Consider the following 18,211-nt stretch of genomic DNA (forward strand, 5'->3'; position numbering starts at 1 on the left):
CCTTGCGCCTCCAACCTTGGCTGGGACCCGGAAAGCCGGAGCATACCACTTCCTTCTCCGGCCTCCCCACAAGTCTTTCCATTCCCTCTAGCCTTCTTCCCTAACTGGAAGCACAGGGTTTCGCCGGGTCCGCGGCACTTCACTCCTCCCTTCTCCCTCATCTCTCCCTCTCTCCTTTCCCCAGCCAATGCCCCCGCCCCCAGCTGCGTCTGGCCTCCCACCTCTCCCGCCTTCCGGCCCCGCCCCTTCCTCCCAGAGTCGCTCGCTTCTCCTTTCCGCTCGCTCTTCCGCCCCCGCTCTCCATCATATTTTCTGATTGGCCAAAAGCACGGGAACCCGGTGGGCCAATAGATGAGCAGGGTTGGCGACGGTGGGCGTGGCGCGGCGCCGGGCCCCAGAGCGAGGCTGCCTCCCCCTCGTCCGGAGCACATTCCGCCGCCGTTGCCGCCGCCCGGCCCGCGGTGTCTTCGCCAGAGCCGCAGTCGCGCCGGGTTAGGGCGGGGGGCGGGTGGGAGAGGGCAGGCCCGACGGGGGCGCAGAGAGGAGACCGGAGTGGCGGGCTAGCAACGCAGGCGGCGGCCCGGTTCCGGGAGTGTCGGCGCGGCGCCGTGGTTGGGGCGGATCCCGCGGCCCCGGGCGGGGAGGGAGTCGCCGGCCCGGCCATGGCGGACAGCGAGAAGCTGGACAACCAACGGCTCAAGAATTTCAAGAACAAAGGCCGCGACTTGGAGGTAAACCCGGGGGCGCCGGAGGGGCGGGGGCTGCGGGCCTGTGCGATCTCCGCCGGGACCCGAGTGCGGGAGCGGGCGGAGCGCCGGCCTGACGCCTCCGCGGGCGCCGGGAAGTTGGTGTGGCCCGGCCTCCGGTCCGGGGCCGGGTGCGGGAGCCGGGAAGTTGGTGTGACCCGGCCACCGTCCCGGGCCCGAGTGCGGGAGCCGGGAGCTAAGACTAAGAGCCGGGCCCAGTCGGGGAGCCGGAGCGGGGTGCCGGCATGGAGGTGCCGGCGCGGCCTAGGCGCCAGCCGAGTGGCCCCTACGGGTGCGAGGGGGCGCGTTTCCTTGCCGAGAGATTGTGGCTCCCGGTCCGGCCGCGGACTCAGGTCTTGCTCGTCTCCGACTGTCGAGGGCGGTGGGAGACGGGGATGGGGACAGCGAGTGGTGACCCGGTGGGGTTCGGAACTTCCTCAGCGAGGCCCCCACCCCCCGGCTTCTCCACTGAAAGGCACTTTTTCTGGTCTTCCCGACTCCCGCTTTACCCTGCCTCCCCCAGTGTCCAAACTGCAGGAGTCAACTTCTCCGTTGAAAAAAACACCCCCGACGTGAGAGGCCATCCTGGTGATGCTAACAGTGCCTTCCAGCGGCCTGTGTTTTACTCTGGACATAGCTGGTTCGAGATGTGGCCCACGGTGTGTCCTCTTCCAGGGAAAGGACACCCCTTATTTCAGCTTGTTCACAAATCTCTTTGCCCCCTCCTGGGAGACTACCAGCTGCACTCTTACATAGAAAGTGCACAGGGTTATACAAAGCTGTCATCCTGTAGTCTACAGTATCCTTTCCTCCACCTGCTGGTGGTGGTAGTGGGGGGTGGGGTGGGTCATGGAATCGTACCGTCACGTTTTATTATTTTAAAAGGCTGAAAAAACCCTTCATTGTCTTAGATACAACTGCTTTTGAGGCTCTCAAGCTACATAAGTTGTGTGGGTTAAACATCAGAAATTTTTGATAAAGACTTCTTTCAACTTTAGAGTCTAGGTAAATAGAATTTTTTTAAATAGTACTTTCATCCGGCATCTGAATCAAAAGTTTAGCTTTTCAAAGAAAGCAGTCATGTAGTATTTGTTATCTTTGTGTCCTTTTTTTTTTTTAACTGAAATTTTCAAATCCCCATCACCTATTTCTGAACTTTGAACATTTTGCCTGATGGAGACATTAATTATTTGAGGGGTTTCCACAAAGCCATTAGATCTCCAAAGTAGCTTGATCTGTGTGAGAGAGTTTCATAGGAACTTTGAAAGGGACTAAATGGACTATGAAGTATAATGTCACTGTTAACATGAGACATCCTTGTGATCCCCCCCTTTTTTTTTTTAAATGAAAAATATTTAGCACCTTGGGATAATCACGTACCATAGAATATACACTATTTAGATGTACAGTCTATGGTTTTCACTAAGTTTACTAACTACTTGTGTAGTGATATGAAGAAAAAATTTATTACTGTGAACTTTTAGAATGGGGGATCATGAATCACAAAACTTAGTAACATAAATACAAGGTTACAAAACAAAATAGCAATTGGGTATTTAACAAATCCTTCTGATCCTTTTCTCCGCCTACATTTCTGGCAGCTTGCTTTTTAAATAGCTTCATTGAGATGTAATTCACATATCACACAATTTACCCATTTTAAGTGACTTTTGTTATTTTCACACTGTTGTGCAACCATCACCACAATCAATCTTAGAACATTTTCATCATTCTAAAAAAACCTAAACACATTAGGAGTCACTCTATTTCCCAATTACGTCTGTCTCCAGATTTTCTGTTCTGAACTTTTCGTGAAAATGGAGTTTTATAACTATCTTTTAGACTGGCTTCTTTCAGGTAGCATGTTTTTATGTGACACATGATGCTAGAAACGTATCAGTGCTTCATTTCCCTTAATGATTGATTAAAATATCTCAACATGTACTACATTCTTGCCTTATATCTTGCCTTGTTGTCACTTTTTATTTATTATGCATAATGGAAAACACATTTTTGTAAGAACCTATGTTTTCATTTACCTTTGATTATATACTTACATTGGAATTACAGTGTCATAGGGTAACTGTGCAACCTTTTGTGAATTTCTTCATAAGGGATAAGAATTGTCTACATAAGGGATCTTTGTTCTTTAAAATAACGGTTCCTAACAGCATATCTATTCTTCAGTCAAAATAAGATTGACACTATGTTAGTATGATATTACAGTATGTGACTTTTTTAAAAGTTTGGTTTTGGGGAGAAATTCACAGTGCCATGGAATCTTTTAGATAACCCTGTATGTAGGTTAGGAACATTTGCCCTTTTCATCTGAGGAAAATGACACGACTGATAGAAAGTCATACATCATGTAATAAGATACAAACATCTTTTGTTATACTTCTAGAACAATAGAATGGCCTTATTGGTATATTTATTAGTTATATGCATATGTTTATGCCTACTTCTTGTAAATGTGACTAAGAAAATACTGCTTCTTGGCTTATTATCTTACGATGACAGGTTTCATTAGGAGGTCTTTGGAAAAAAGTATGAACCAGTGTTATCTAGCTAATTACATTTAAACCAGCAATTTAAAAATACCATTAAAACAGGTAATCACTGTAAAGAAAATTGATGAAATATTTTATAGTCTTTTCATACTAAATCTGCAAAATCCTGTTTGTATTTTACCCTGTCAGCATATGGCTAGTGGGTACCTTACTGAACAGCAGACACACAGATAGAATTAGAGTGAGGTAATTGTAGCATTTTTTGCTTTGATCTAACATCCATTCACAGTTATGAAGAATGTAAAGTCTTAGAATTTAATCTGATCTATAATTTTGTGATCTTAGGAGAGTTAGCTTTATGGTTTTTTCATTTGTAAAATTGATAATCTGCTTTGGAAGTCTTGGGAAGATTAATAGGTTAATGTTAGGAAGTGGTCTGGCAAACTTGGAGTGTTTTATCACCTTCAGCTTTTCCACTGGGGGGGAGATAAGAGGATTTCATATACTTCTGCAATTGATTCTTTTATGTGCAGTTAGCTCTGTGTTTTTCAATATAACTTAATGTAACATTGAATTTATAATTAGTGGGGAAGGTTTTAATACAGAAATAATAGTTGCTCACTGAAGGACAGTTTCCACACAGGGAATTAGTGACCTTTCCATAAGTTATTTCTAAATGTGAAGTTGGAACTGATTCATAGCTTTTGATGTGATATTTATTTCTATAGTTTTACCATTTTTGCCTTCTCAAAAATGCGGTTATGCTGACTTCTTGAAAGGCAAAATCACCAAAGAAGCATGTCAGTATCCATTTAACAGGAACTGTCAGATGATATTCAGGGCTTGGATTCTTGCATGCAGTAGAGGATCAACATTATTAGTTTGAGATTAGTAACCATATAGGAGGTACATAAAATACAAGACAGGAAATAGTAGTGCCCAAACTTCAAATAAAAAATAATTATTCAGAATAAAACAAGTTAAGCTCATCTAATGTTTTTACAAAAGGGGAAATTCTCTTAGACTTTCAAATAAATCTGCATAGTTTTTGTGGACATTTTGAGAGTGTCCAGGTTAAATAGGGCTAAATGTTGTTAGGAAAGTATGTCTTTAAAAACAACACAAGTTTTTGGAAAAAACATACACGGAATATTAAAATGCTACACAGATGGAAACTAGTGATCATTTCCACAAAAAATATGAAGTCAACTTTAAGAGAAAAATAGTTGCTTGGTAAGCAAGTGATCAGCTGTTCTGTTGTTGTTTAGAAATAACCTTGGTGATTTGTTAAACTGAAAAGCATTGTTACACTATTAAGTCTTGTTAACTTTTAGACACTGACCTCTCTCATCATGAATCTTGGAACATATTTACTGTACTTAAAATAACTACTGTCTAATTTTTCAATTAATAGTCCAAGCATGTGACAATATGAAATATCTGATAGAAATGCAGTGGATATTAATTGTTTTGTGCTTCTTGCCAGCTTTTCTGGCTTATAGGGCAACCAGTTAAAGAATTGTTTCATTGATGTTTTCTTAGAGATATCAAAATGTCTTTGTTTTTCATGATCCATATGTGTCAAATGAGGATACATGTAAGATTTTAGAAAGACTTGCAGGAATGATTTAGCTTTAAAAGAATGAAATTAATTCAGAAAAAGGTGTAGGCAGTTTTTAAACTTTGCTCCCTAATGTCTTTGATCCTATAGATCCTTAAAATATTTTAAAATGTTTTTTGGAGCAGCAGTCACCTAGTTGAGGCCTATGATAATGAAATGAAAGCTTGTCATCAAATCTAACCTTAGAGGATGATTTTGGTCCTTACTGGGTTATCTTTGGAACAAAGGAGAGAAGTATGATTGAACTTTGAGTACCTGCCATATATGTTATTAGTTGTATTTGTGTAAATTTGTTAATCAGGAACTAAACGTTTTATCTAAGAAAAATCTTTATAGCGATAAGTCACTTGATAGCACAATATTCAGAGGACTAATTTTTAACTCACTTTGTATCATAGTAGTTTGTACTTTTTATGTTACACGATATTCCTTCCCTTTAACTTCTTTCAGCTTTAATACAGGTCTTGATGTTGATGAAAAGGTAACATGTGAAAGCATGTTTATAGTCCATGGTTTATAAGTATACAGTGTTTACTTTTCCACAGAGATTTTTGGAAATTGTGCATCACTTGTGGACTTTAAGCTCTGGATGTGATTCACTTACTGTGCTTTCCATTTGAGTTTAGTAAAAGACTAAACTAGCCAAGGGAGTCTCATTTTTTTGTACATTCATATGGAAACAGTCTTTATACTGGTACCTACTAATAAACAAGGATAATACAGATGTGCTTGTTAAGGCCTTTTATATTCCCAGAAGTTTTAAAAGCTTTGAGGCCCAAGACCTATATTTATTGTTAAGTACCCACAAAGAACTTTGTGGACTCCTATTGTTATAGGTTAGCCTAGAGTGGACTGGGCCGCCTGTCTGTGAGGCCTCACCCGAGCGCCCCCGAGCGCTCACAACTCAGTTACACTGCAGGTACACACAAAAAGGTCAATAACAGGTTTGTTTACAACCCAGGGAAAGAGAGCAGGATACAAAGTAAGTGGAATACCTTAACGGCTAGGCTGACTGAACACACCAAGTCACGTGGTCCTGAGCTGCTTCCCAAGCAAGAGAGTGAGCCCCCCCCATACTCCCCCAAATGTCCCAGAATCCATTCCTGCTAGCTCCGCTCTTGGGTCCTCGCAGTTCTCTCCCTGGTACTGCTGGGAGTTGTAGTTTCCAAACACTGGAGTACGGTGTAGGGTGGGTACAGAAAGCTGGAGTAGGGGGTGGAGTCCATAAGACTGCAGAGTTCCTTTAGGACATCCTTCCTCTTAACACTATTAATAAATATCATCTTGTAAGTTATAACTGAGAATTTTTTTAAGATTTATTTATGCATACAGAGAGGGTACAGGCCAGAGACACAGGAGTGGTGAGAGGATTCACCAGTGACAGAGTGGGGAGCAGAACAGGCAGATTAATGAAGTACACTGCTGAGAAAAGCAATGGGCAAGACAGGAGAGGGTCTGCCAAGCCACGTGGGTCACCTGTATGGCTGAGGATCCAACTCATGTTGAAGTGGCTATTGCTAGCTTATAGTGCTGCATTTTAACCTGTTGGGCCCACAAATACTAGGTTATATAAAAGTAAGTTATTTGATATGAGGGCATTTTTAATAAAAACTAAGAATAAACATTTCACTTTTTTTCAAGTCTATTTAATGTTTGATTATGAAAAGAGCAAGATTCTCACACCTATTTCTGAATTCAATTTTTAAAAAAAGATTATGCATACAAGAACTGGGGTGTATGCTAGAGGTGCAGGGGGTGAGAGGATTTATCAGAGACAGTGGGGAGCAGAACAGGCAGATCTACTAAAATACCCTGCTGAGGGGAGCAGCAAGTTAGACAAGGAAAACTCTGCTTTGTCATGTGGGTCAGCTCCCTGGCTGGCTAGGATTGAACTAGTGCAGCAGTGGCTGGCAATAACTTAATAGCACTGTTTTTAACCTCTGCGCCACCAGGGAGACCTTGAATTCACTTGGTTGAAGTATATAAAGAGTATGTGTCTTCATGGATAGACAGTTGAAAGGGGGGAAGAATGTTTTAATAGCCTTTTCAGATAATTATGGAAATTGTCCTTTGATACTGTACCATAACTTCACAATGATAGGGGTGGAAGTAAAGCCACATCAGTGAACATTTTTTACTCTGTTACATTAAAATCCAATTGCCTATCTCTCAATTGGAAGGTATTTTTTAATCTATATATAATTTTGTAACATGTATTGATCATCTAGAAAATGTTAGTTCATTGAGTTATGTAGATCTTCCAAATGCTGGCACATTTTATTATAATGGGGGGGAGCACATTGAGGGAATCTACGTAGTTCATCCAAAAAAGTCTTAATTATTGGGAATCTTTCAAGCTCACCTGTGGTCAGTACAAGTTTTCCAGAATTTCTATTTTAACTGAAAGCACAACTTTTATCATTAGTAACAAATACTGTAAGATGTTTCCCATGAAGCCATAAGCTCACTTTGCTCCTTTTTTTGTGAAAACCAGACACTGTCTCAATAACCATAATTTGTCTCAGTTGTCTTTTTCAAATAAAAATGATGCTCCATGAAAAAAGTGGCTAGTTGAGTTTGCAATCAATCTCACAAATAGTTTTTCCTTGAGACAGTTATCATACTGCAGGAATGGGTATGCTGCAGAAGTGTTTTATGTGTGATCACCATTATCACAAAATTTTAGGAATAGAAGTTTTTAACAATTTTTTACTGCTTCATTAAGGACATACTAAGTGAGCTTTTGTTTATTTAGCAGAAGTACAATGGCTACTAATACAGCTTAGAGACATTGCTTTTAAAGTACCAACATTCACTCATTCACTTACATGTATGTATGCATATAGTTTTTTATTGAGGTGCATTGGTTTACATCATGTGTATTTAGAAGAATCTCAGCATATGTGTTGTTACTGTACTACAGCTGTCACCAAAGCAGCCACAGCTTTAAAAGTAAGAAATATTATGATGATAATTTTTCAGGATAGACCCTGTGAACAATTTTCAGTGTCTTTATAGGGAGCCATTGACAACTCACTATCTTCGTTTTTTGGCTGTTGGTTGCTTATGTTACAGATTACTGTCACGTTTAATTAATAAAGGCTCTTAAAGACTTTATGATAGCACCATTAAAGAACATGGAACCTGGAGGCACCCCGGGATTTTGAGCTTTGATTTCTATAAACTACTTAAATATTTACAGTACAAAGCATATGAAGAGTGAATGGTGGAGGCCTTTTTATTTCTGCCACTTGCTTCATCAAACATTCTTTTAAATAACCCCATGTTCTGTATCAGGATAGCATTTGTTTGCAGTTCCTTTTGTATCACTGTGCACTATAGTCCAGCTCACGTCACATGAATTGGGAAAAGCACTCTTTTACCTTTATTGCCGGCAGACTATAAAACCCTACTTTATCCTGCATGCATCAGCCAAATTGTCATAAAATTACTAATTTACCCCTTCCTTTCTATAGTTCTATATTGTAACTAAGTTAGTAAATACTTCATATAGACTTTGTAAAAGTTTCTTTACACGAGTGTAGGTTTAACCAGAAAAGTCAGACATTTGCTGGTAATGTATAAGTTAGTTTACTTAAAATGCTAAACTCTGAAAAATAAAGATTTAAGTTCTCTTCTAGTATTGTTTACTATTTGAACAAAGCTTGGTTTACTTTCAATTTTACCCCAAATTTTACAGTAAAATTAGTGTAAATTATACTTTCAGTGTTGCTTTTAGGCAAATCCAAAATTTCATAGATTTTTATGAACAAAATCAGAATCCTAAGGTAATGTATTTTATAACCTGATGATACTTTTTTTAGTATTAGAAAGCAAGTCATATGTTTCTAGTTCTTCAGTGAAAACTTTAATTGCCCATTATCTGTTCTTAATACTTGTCTTAGTTTTAGTAGCATGTCTTTGTGGATCCTTAATGTAGGTAATACATAATTTATTTAGCTTACTAGTTATATCCTGAAAGCTCTACAAGTACACGCTTAACTTGGTTGTATTAAATGATCCTATCTGTTTTATTATCCATAATATTCACCCTGGTGCTCTTTAGAAACACTTTCATCTTTTGATGGTTTAGAAAAACAGGTGCCATATAGTCAAACAATTGCTAACATTTTGGTAAATAATTTTTAATGATTATCAAATAATAAAAATAACACCCAGTATTTATTGGCTTTCTAGAATAGTGCTTTAAAGTTACCATAAGTTCTTTTCGCATAATGTTAGCACTGAAAGTTAGGTCTAATAATTTTAGGCTGAAAGTCCTGATGTTTACATTATGTTTTTACAGAAATTAACTCAGATTGATTTAACCATAGTGGGGGAATCTGGCTCCCCAGGACTGACATTAATTATGGCATTTTAGTAAAAGTATAGGAAGAACTCTGACACAAAATTAGATTGCATGCTTAAACCTGAGATAATCATTGTGGTCAGAGGAATATGATTTTATGATTGGCTCGCCACAGGGTCCTGTATGTGCCACATGTCCCACCACTTTTTGAGTTGGGAAGGAGTTTCAGTAGCTCAACTTAATACACAGGTTTGCCACAGGAATGAGGGGTGGTCCTTTAGAATAAGAAGAAAAGGAGAAAAAAGCCTATTGAATCAAGCAAAAGAGACATTACAAAAAACAAACTACTAATGATAAAGGATCTTGGTCACAAAGATATACAAAGAACTGATGAACTCAACAAAAACAAAGTAAACAACCCCATCAAAAAATGGGCAGAAGAGCTAAAAAGACACTTCTCCAAAGAGGAAATGCAGAAGGCCAACAAACATATGAAAAAATGTTCAACATCACTTGTAATAAGGGATATGTAAATTAAAACCACAATGAGATACCACCTCACACCAGTGAGAATGGCACATCTTCAAACAACTAGCAACAACAAATGTTGGCGAGGATATGGAGAAAAAGGAACTCTCCTGCACTGCTGGTGGGAATGCAAACTAGTACAACCACTATGAAAAGCTGTTTGGAGGCTTCTCAAACTGCTAAAAATGGAGCTTTCATATGACCCAGCAATCCCACTCCTAGGCATCTACCCAAAAGACACAAAAACACTGATTCAAAAAGACACCTGCTTTACACCTGTTTATTGCTGCTTTATTTACAATAGGAAAGACATGGAATCAACCCAAGTGCCCAAAAGTAGATGACTGGATTAAAAAGATGTGGTATATATACACAATGGAATATTACTCAGCAATCGCAAAAGATAAAACATAATGCCCTTTGCAGCAACATGGATAAAGCTGGAAGGGATCGTGCTTAATGAAATACGCCAGAAAGAACAGGGAAAATATTGGATGGTTTCACTCATAGGAGGAGCATAACAGGACCAGGGGGGGAAATATTAATAATGAACAACTATATGCCAGAGATATTTTACAGGGGTGGAGTAGGGAATGGGATCAAAAATGGGGGTGGTGGGCAAGTGCACAGGATTATGGTGAATACACACAGGTGATTTGGTGATGGGAAGTCCACGGGGATCACAATTGAGATGGAAAAAGGTACAAAATTATGTAAAAATAAACTTATTTTTTAAAAAGCCTACCGAAGACAAGTTACAAAGCAGTGCATTCAGTACAGATTGGAATGGTTGGTTCCTTATTTCCGTTTGAATGTTAACATGGAAGAAGTGCGCTGTATTTTAAATGTATCTGTAGAATTGAGTTTGTTTTCGATCATTCATTTTCTTGTATTGTTTGCTTTTTTTTCGTAGTCTTGAATAACTTTTACCACTTCTCTTTTTTTGGCTTACAGTCGTAATAGTAGTGTCTTTTAAATGATGAAAATGCTATATTCAGACCAATAAGCAAATATATATGGTGGATGTCATTAGTCACTAGGGAAATTCAGGTGGAAACCATGAGTTACCACCTTACTCCTACTATGATGACTTATGAAAATGACACTGTTGTTGAGAAAGTGGATAAAGTAGAGCTCTCATAATTAGGGGAATGTAAAATGGTGCAGCCACTTTGGAATTCAGTTTTTCAAAAAGTTAAGCAGTTAACGTGTAGTTTCACTCTTTAGGTATTAATCCATATGAATTGGGAATAAGTGTCTGCAAAGAAACTTGCACATAATCATTCATGGCAGCATTCGCCACAATAGGCAAAACATGGAAACTAACCAATGTGTCCTTCAGCAGACAAATAAAATGCAGTGTATATGTACAATGGAAAATTATTTTTTACATAAAGAAATTAAGTCCTACTTCATGCTATCTGACATGGATGAACCTTGAAAATATTATGCTTTCCCCAAAGGAGCCAGTTAAAAAAGATTTCATATTCTGTAGTTCTGATTATATGAAATGCCTGGGTAGTTAAATCCATAGGTACAGGAAGTAGATTCACTGGTTGCCAGCATGAGAGGCAGGGAAGGGGATGACTGCTAATAAGTGTGGTAAAGAAATGTAAAGAAAATGATCTAGAATTAAATGATGGTGGTTGATGTACAATTTGCGAGTATACTAAAAGCTTCTAAATAGTAAATTTTAAATGGATGGATTGTATTAGGTAGACTGATTATCTCAGTAGAGCTCTTAGGTTAAAAAACAAAAACAAAACCCAAGCTTAACTAAGAGTAAGTGAAGACTGACAACTTTCCACTGCATATGGTTCACAGGTGAACTCATGACAGCTCTTTTTCACTGTCTATTGTCCTGTATTGAATTCATTTGCTCTGCAAATGTTTATTCAACTTCTGTGTTCAAGGTTCTGTTGTAAACAAAAAAAGAAAGAGCAATGATGAATAACTCAGATTTAAGTTACTATTGTGTAGTTTATATTCCAACATACAAGGATCTCTCAGAACCCTACTTAAGTTTATCTTGTGCAAATAGCAACCACTGTGAACTGTTGTTATATAGGTGGTTCCTTAATTTTCCTTACTAAACTCAAATTTACAATACGTTATATACTTCAGATTTGAAGAAAAAAAGCATCCCAAATGTTTTGTATTTTGTCTAGTAACTCTTCCCTTGTGATTTATGGAAAAATTTGATTTTTAGAGTTGTAGGACATAGGATTACATCCCCTTAGCTATATGCATTTAGGAAAGCATAATAATTTTTAGTCTCAGTACCTGTAAAATATTAGTAAGTACTGAATGTTAAGTCTTTAAGAATGTAAGAAATAGCCTCATTCAGATTAGGTGAAATAATGTTGTAGTATGAGGAAAGTAATCAGTTCTTACATTTTCTGAGGTACTTAAGTAGGACTGTCTTGATAGTAGGAATTCAAGAGTCTTCTCTTTATTGCTCTGCCAGCTACAAACTCGGTTACTAAGCTTTACTTTTTAGATACTGGCTGTCTTAGTCTTTATGTAATTGTATGTTGAAGAGCTAATAAGCCCTGCCCAAGCTGAAGCAGATTGTTCTTAATGAATCATGTGCTTTCTCCTTCACCCAGTCAGCAGTGGCATGAGGTAGGGAGAGATTACATGATAAGAGAACATCCTTACCTGCTTCTATAGCAGCATCTCTGGAAACAAGTTTCTCATAGAAAAGAGTTTAATTATATTATTTAGTTAATGTCACTCCTTTCTTTTCTGTTAACTTCTTACTCGTTGTTAAAATCTGGGGCACATCACTATGACCTCATTATCTCATCTCTGCTGTGGTTGTCTTTATTCCTGCTATTGTTTTTCTCCAATTCATATAGTAGCCAACATGGTTCTTTTAAAAAATAAATTAGGTCATATCTGTCCTCTACTTCAGTTAACTTTCCAATTTGTATCGCTTCCAAACTTCTTACTGAAACTTTCAAAACTTAACCATATCTGGTTACTGTCTATGTCTTGTACTGCTCTCACTTTTAAAAATCTCTCTTAGTTACTTACCTGTCATTCATCTTCTTTTAATTCCTCTAATTCTGACACATTAATTGTTCATTCTTCAGGCCCTTCACACATGTTGCTTTGACTGTCAGAATACCTTCCCCAACCCCTTCATCACCTTTCCTTCATCTGCCTGATTATTTCTTACCCTTTATATTTCTAATATTTATATCTCTGAGCTGGCTATGTAAAAGTTAAAACTCCCTGACAGTGTGGATCCTGTCTAGTTTATGCACTACTCTACTCTAATTCTATCACCGAGTTTTGCTTGGTGATAAGTAATGATAAGTAACTTTTAACTAATTTGAGGAGATTAAATCGTTTGTTTTTTTGAGTACTACTAATTTGGGGGATACATTTTAATAATTTTTTTTATTTAAGTAACATTGATCTTAGAATAGCGTGTGTAATTCAGAAGTATAGAATCCTACCTTCTCAGTTATATGACATCACACCACACTTAGTACCAAGGTACCCAGAGACCTCCACCATAGACCATTGTGCTCCTCCCCTCTGGTAGCCCCAGTTTTTCAGTCATACTTTTCTAGGGTTTTTTGTTTGGTTTTTGCAATATCAGTCTTTATCTGTCTTACTTCACTTACCGTTATCCCCTTCCTTCAGTTTTTTCTATTTTTGCAAACAATAAGAATTCATCCTTTTTTGTTGATTGTTTTCTGTACTGAGTAGTAGTTCATTGTGCAAGTGCCATATCTTATAATCCACTAATCTTTATTTGGGGGCACTTAGGTTCTCAGAATTTGACCATTGTAAATAGGGCAGCAGTGAACATAAAGGTGCATATATCCCTTCAAAATAATATGTTTGCATTCTTTGGGTAGATAAGAGTGGAACTGCTGATTCATATTGTAAATATTTTTAATGGGAATTTTTCCTTTTTCTTGTGCATTTTTTCATATGTATCTGAACTTAATTTGGGTTCTCTGAGAATTACTCATAGTAAAATACAGCAAAGTTTCTCACTCCTGGTGTGTACTGATATTTTGGGCCAGCACAGTTGTGGGAAACTGTGCTGCAGAATGTTTAGCAGGATCCCTTGCCTCCTGCCCATTAGATACTAGTAATTGTAACAATCAGAATTATTTCCACAAATTTCCAAATGTTCCCAGTGGCAGAATCATCCCAGATAAGAACCACTGGGAAGCAATTCAGTAAACTTTGCAGAACACCATTGCTATTTTCACTTTTCAACTCAGAAACCTTCAGTGGATTCCTGTTTTCTATAAAGAGTAAAACTGCCTTAGTCAGTTGTCTATTGCAGTTTTTCAGTCTAGGTTACCAGATACCTAAGATTTGTCTGTGTAATTGATAGTGAAAGGGGATTCACAAAAATGTCTGACAGGGTTATCATGTTAGTTTATAATTTTACCTTCCCTTTAACTTCATCTCAGACTCTTCTTCCACTTCAGACTTGTGAACCTACCACTCCCTTAACATTCAGTTCTACTTTTCTGTCACTGCTGTTAGTGGTTCTCTGCAGTAAATGTCTTTCAGTCTTCCCTTTTCTTTGCCTTTCTTAATTTATATTTCTAGATTAAGTGTAAGCTTCCAAGCCTCAGTTAACTTTTCCTTTATTATACCAGTTCATATCTGTCATTTCTATATTGAACTACTAGTTACTGATATGCTCACATTTTGGTATTCTTTAATGTAAGATAATTTTTTTTAAAGATTTATTTATTTGTGCATACAGAACTGGGGTACAGGCCAGAGGCTCAGGGGCAGTGAGAGGCTTCACCAGAGACAGAGTGGGGAGCAGAACAGGCAGATCGAGGCAGTACACTGCTGAGGGGAGCAGCGGGCGGGCCAGGAGAGGTCTGCCACACCATATGGTCACCTCCGGGGCAGGCGGGGATTGAACTCATGCGGAAGCAGCTTTAGATTCTCAGTGCTGTGCTTTAACCCACTGCGCCACCAGGGAGGGCCAAATGTCAGATAATTTGTATACTGTCATGTGTTTTATAGAGAAGAAAGTATTGTTAAAAGATGTATATGACATAATACACCAACAAGTCAGATAGCCTTGATAAAAATGGACAAATTCTTAGAAACATGCAACTTCCTAAAACAGTATCATCAAGAAATAGAAATTCTGATTGTATCTGTAATTGCTAAGGAGACTGAATCAGTAATTAAAAACCTCCTTGCAGGGAAAAATCCAGAACCAAATAGCTTCACTGAGAGAACTAACATCAATCTCCCTCATAATTTTCCAAAACAAAACAAACTGAAGACAAAGGAATACTTCCCAACTCTGTGAAGCCAGCATCACCTGATATCAAAGACACTATGTAAAAATAACAACTTAATGTCTCTACTTAATCTTCTTGTAGAAATTCTCAGTAGATTCTAGCAAACTGAATTCAGCAGCATATAAAAATGATTGTTGTATACCATAACCAAGTGGGGTTTGTTCCTGGAATGCAAGGATGGCTCAATATCCAGAACTCAATTAATCTGATGTGCTGTGTTAATAGGAAAGACAAAGCACAGGATTCTCTTGATTTAGAAAAAGCATTTGAAAGAAAAGAAACTACCTCAACATAATAGATACCATATTTTTAAAGTTCTAGCAGACATCATAGTCAGTGGTGAGCAACTGCAAGTTTTTCCTATAAGATCAGTAACAAGGACAAATATCCCTGCTTTCATCAAGTCTTTTCAATGCAGTACTATAGGTCTTTGTCAGATCAGACAAAAAAAAATAATAATAATAAGAGGCATTCAAATTAGAAAAGAAGTATAATTATCTCTGTTATGGGTAAAATGAAAGTTCAAATTAGTAAACGATTCTACAGAGTTGCAGGTTACAAAATTAGCAAATGAGGACATGAAACAACCTGAAAAGGAAATTGAAAAACATCCATTTACAATACTTAGGAATAAGCCTAACCAACACAGTGAGAAGTTTTGTGTGGAAAACTGCAAAAAATTGCTGTAAGTAATTTTAAAGACCCAAATAAATAGTAACACATTTATGTTCATGGGTCAAAAGAATAGCTAACTGTTAATGTTATCCAGAGAGATTCATAAATTTAGGATTTTCTATCAAAATTCTAGTAGCTTCATTTGCAGAAATAGAAAAATTCATCTTAAAGTTCATAGTGAATCTAAAGAGACTCCCAAATAGCCAAATTTATCTTGAAAAAGAAGTCTCACACTGATTCCAAAGCTTGTCACAAAGTTCCTGTAGTCAGAACATTTTGCTATGAGGGTAAAGTAAGACAATCAGTCAAAGGTGTAGAGTAGAGGACTGAAAAATAAACTCCAGTATGTATGATCAAGTGACTTTTGACAAGGATGTTAATCATCCAGTAGGGAAAGTATGCCTTTCAACAAATAATGCCAGAAAAATTTGATAGCCATCAGCAAAAGAATGAAGCTGGATCCTTACCTGCCATACATACTACATAGAAATTTATGAAAAATGCATAAAGGACTTTAAGATGCATAAAACTTAAAGCAATAAAACTCTTAGAAAAAAAAAAAAAGACAGGAGACATTTGTAAGATGTTGGATTTAGCAATGATTTTTTTTCTGAAAATGGCACCCAAAACATAAGTATGGGGGGAAAAAATAGGTGAATTGCTATGGAAAACTGACGGTTCCTCAGACTCTAAACATGGAGCTTCCATATGACCCAACAATCCCACATCTAGGTATCTACCCAAAAGACACAAAAACACTGATTCAAAAAGATACCTGCAGGGGCCCTCCCTGGTGGCGCAGCGGGTTAAAGCACTGTGCTGAGAAGCTAAAGCCACTTCCGCATGAGTTCGATTCCCGCCTGCCCCGTAGGTGACCACATGGTGTGGCAGACCTCTCCTGACCCGCCCGCTGCTCCCCTCAGCAGTGTACTTCGTAGATCTGCCTGTTCTGCTCCCCACTCTGTCTCTGGTGAAGCCTCTCACCTGAGCCTCTGGCCTGTACCCCAGTTCTGTATGTACAAATAAATAAATCTTTAAAAAAAAAAAAAGATATCTGCAGCCCTATGTTTATTGCTGCTTTATTTACAGTTGGAAAGACATGGAAACAGCCCAAATGCCCAAAAGTAGATGACTGGATTAAAAAGATATGGTACATATACACAATGGAAAATAAATACATGCCTTTTGCAGCAACATGGATGGAGCTGGAAAAGATCATGCTTAGTGAAATAAGCCAGAAAAAAAAAGGAAAAATACCAGATGATTTCACTCAGCAGGAGTATAACAGACCAGGCAAGAAAATAATAATAATTATTATGAATAGCTATGTACCAGAGACATTTTATGGAGGTGGAGTGGGTAATGGGATCTAAAACAGTGGAGGGTGGGAAATGCACTGGACTATGGTGATGGCACATGGGTGACTTGGTGATGAGAAGGCCACAGGGATAACAACTGAGATGAAAAAATGCACAAAATGGTGTAAAGATAGCTATTATTTAAAAACAAATAGGTGAATTGGATTACATCAAACTTTCAAACTTCTTTGCATTGAAGGACATAATCAGTGTAGTCAAATGCAATCAGTGGACTGGGAGAAGGTATTTGTAAATATGAAAAGTGGTAACATCCAGAATATATAAGGACTTGTACAATTCAAGTAACAATGACAACAAAAAGTCATATTTTGAAATGCGCAAAGAATTTAAATACACATTTCTCTGAAGAACATATGCAAAAGAATAACAAGCATATGAAAAAATCCCCAGCATCACTAAACCATTTAAGGAAATTACTATCAAAACCATGAGATGCCACCTTACACAATTGGAACACTGGGGATTGATGATGATCAATCTTCAGCATTTTATGATATCCACAGTCTTCACTCTAGTGCAGACCATTGACTCTCTTATGTTCCTGATTGTTCAAAAACTACCTGTGACTTTTTTTTAATAACAGTTTATTTTTACATCATTTTGTACATTTTTTTTTTCCATCTCAATTGTAATCCCCGCGGGTTTCCCATCACCATGTTACCCATGTGCCATCACCACCTGTGACTTTTTAAGAGTAAATGTTGAAAATCCTTACAGTGTCCTCCAAATATTCCACTCTCCTTTATAATTGCATGTCAACTACCCTGGACTTCTTTCTTTCCGTTTTATCCCATTCGTCTCTTTTTTTACTTGTTAACCCCTCTATCTTAAGTACTTTGTGCCAAATATCCACAAGACTTGCTCACTTGTTATCTTAAGATCTTAACGTAAAAGTAGCCCTTCTTAGCTTTATATTTTTCTCTGTAGTATTTGTAGCTGTCTAATACACTTTATATTATAGTTGTATTTATTCCATGAAAGCAACTAGAATTGTGCTTTTTAAATAGTGCTTTTAGTAGTTAATAGTGCCTTTTTTTTTAAGATTTATTTTTATTTATTTATACAGAACTGGGGTACAGGCCAGAGATGCGGAGGGTGAGAGGATTCACCAGGGACAGAGTGGGGAGCAGAACAGGC

At 38.1% G+C, this 18,211-nt stretch overlaps 1 protein-coding gene across 1 annotated transcript in view; it reads left to right on the forward strand.

Moving 5' to 3' along the window:
• Nucleotides 1-481: 481 nt before the first annotated feature.
• KPNA4 (karyopherin alpha 4 (importin alpha 3)) overlaps nucleotides 482-18,211 on the forward strand; it is a 48,220-nt gene continuing 30,490 nt past the window's right edge. Inside the window, exon 1 of the mRNA XM_004682297.2 lies at nucleotides 482-731. Coding sequence (XP_004682354.1) covers nucleotides 663-731 — 69 coding nt within the window. The 5' untranslated portion in view covers nucleotides 482-662. The remainder of the gene's footprint in view (nucleotides 732-18,211) is intronic.

This window comes from Condylura cristata, unplaced genomic scaffold, assembly GCF_000260355.1.
Source record: "Condylura cristata isolate star-nosed mole 26May11 unplaced genomic scaffold, ConCri1.0 scaffold00014, whole genome shotgun sequence".
NCBI classification, from domain to species: Eukaryota; Metazoa; Chordata; class Mammalia; order Eulipotyphla; family Talpidae; genus Condylura; species Condylura cristata.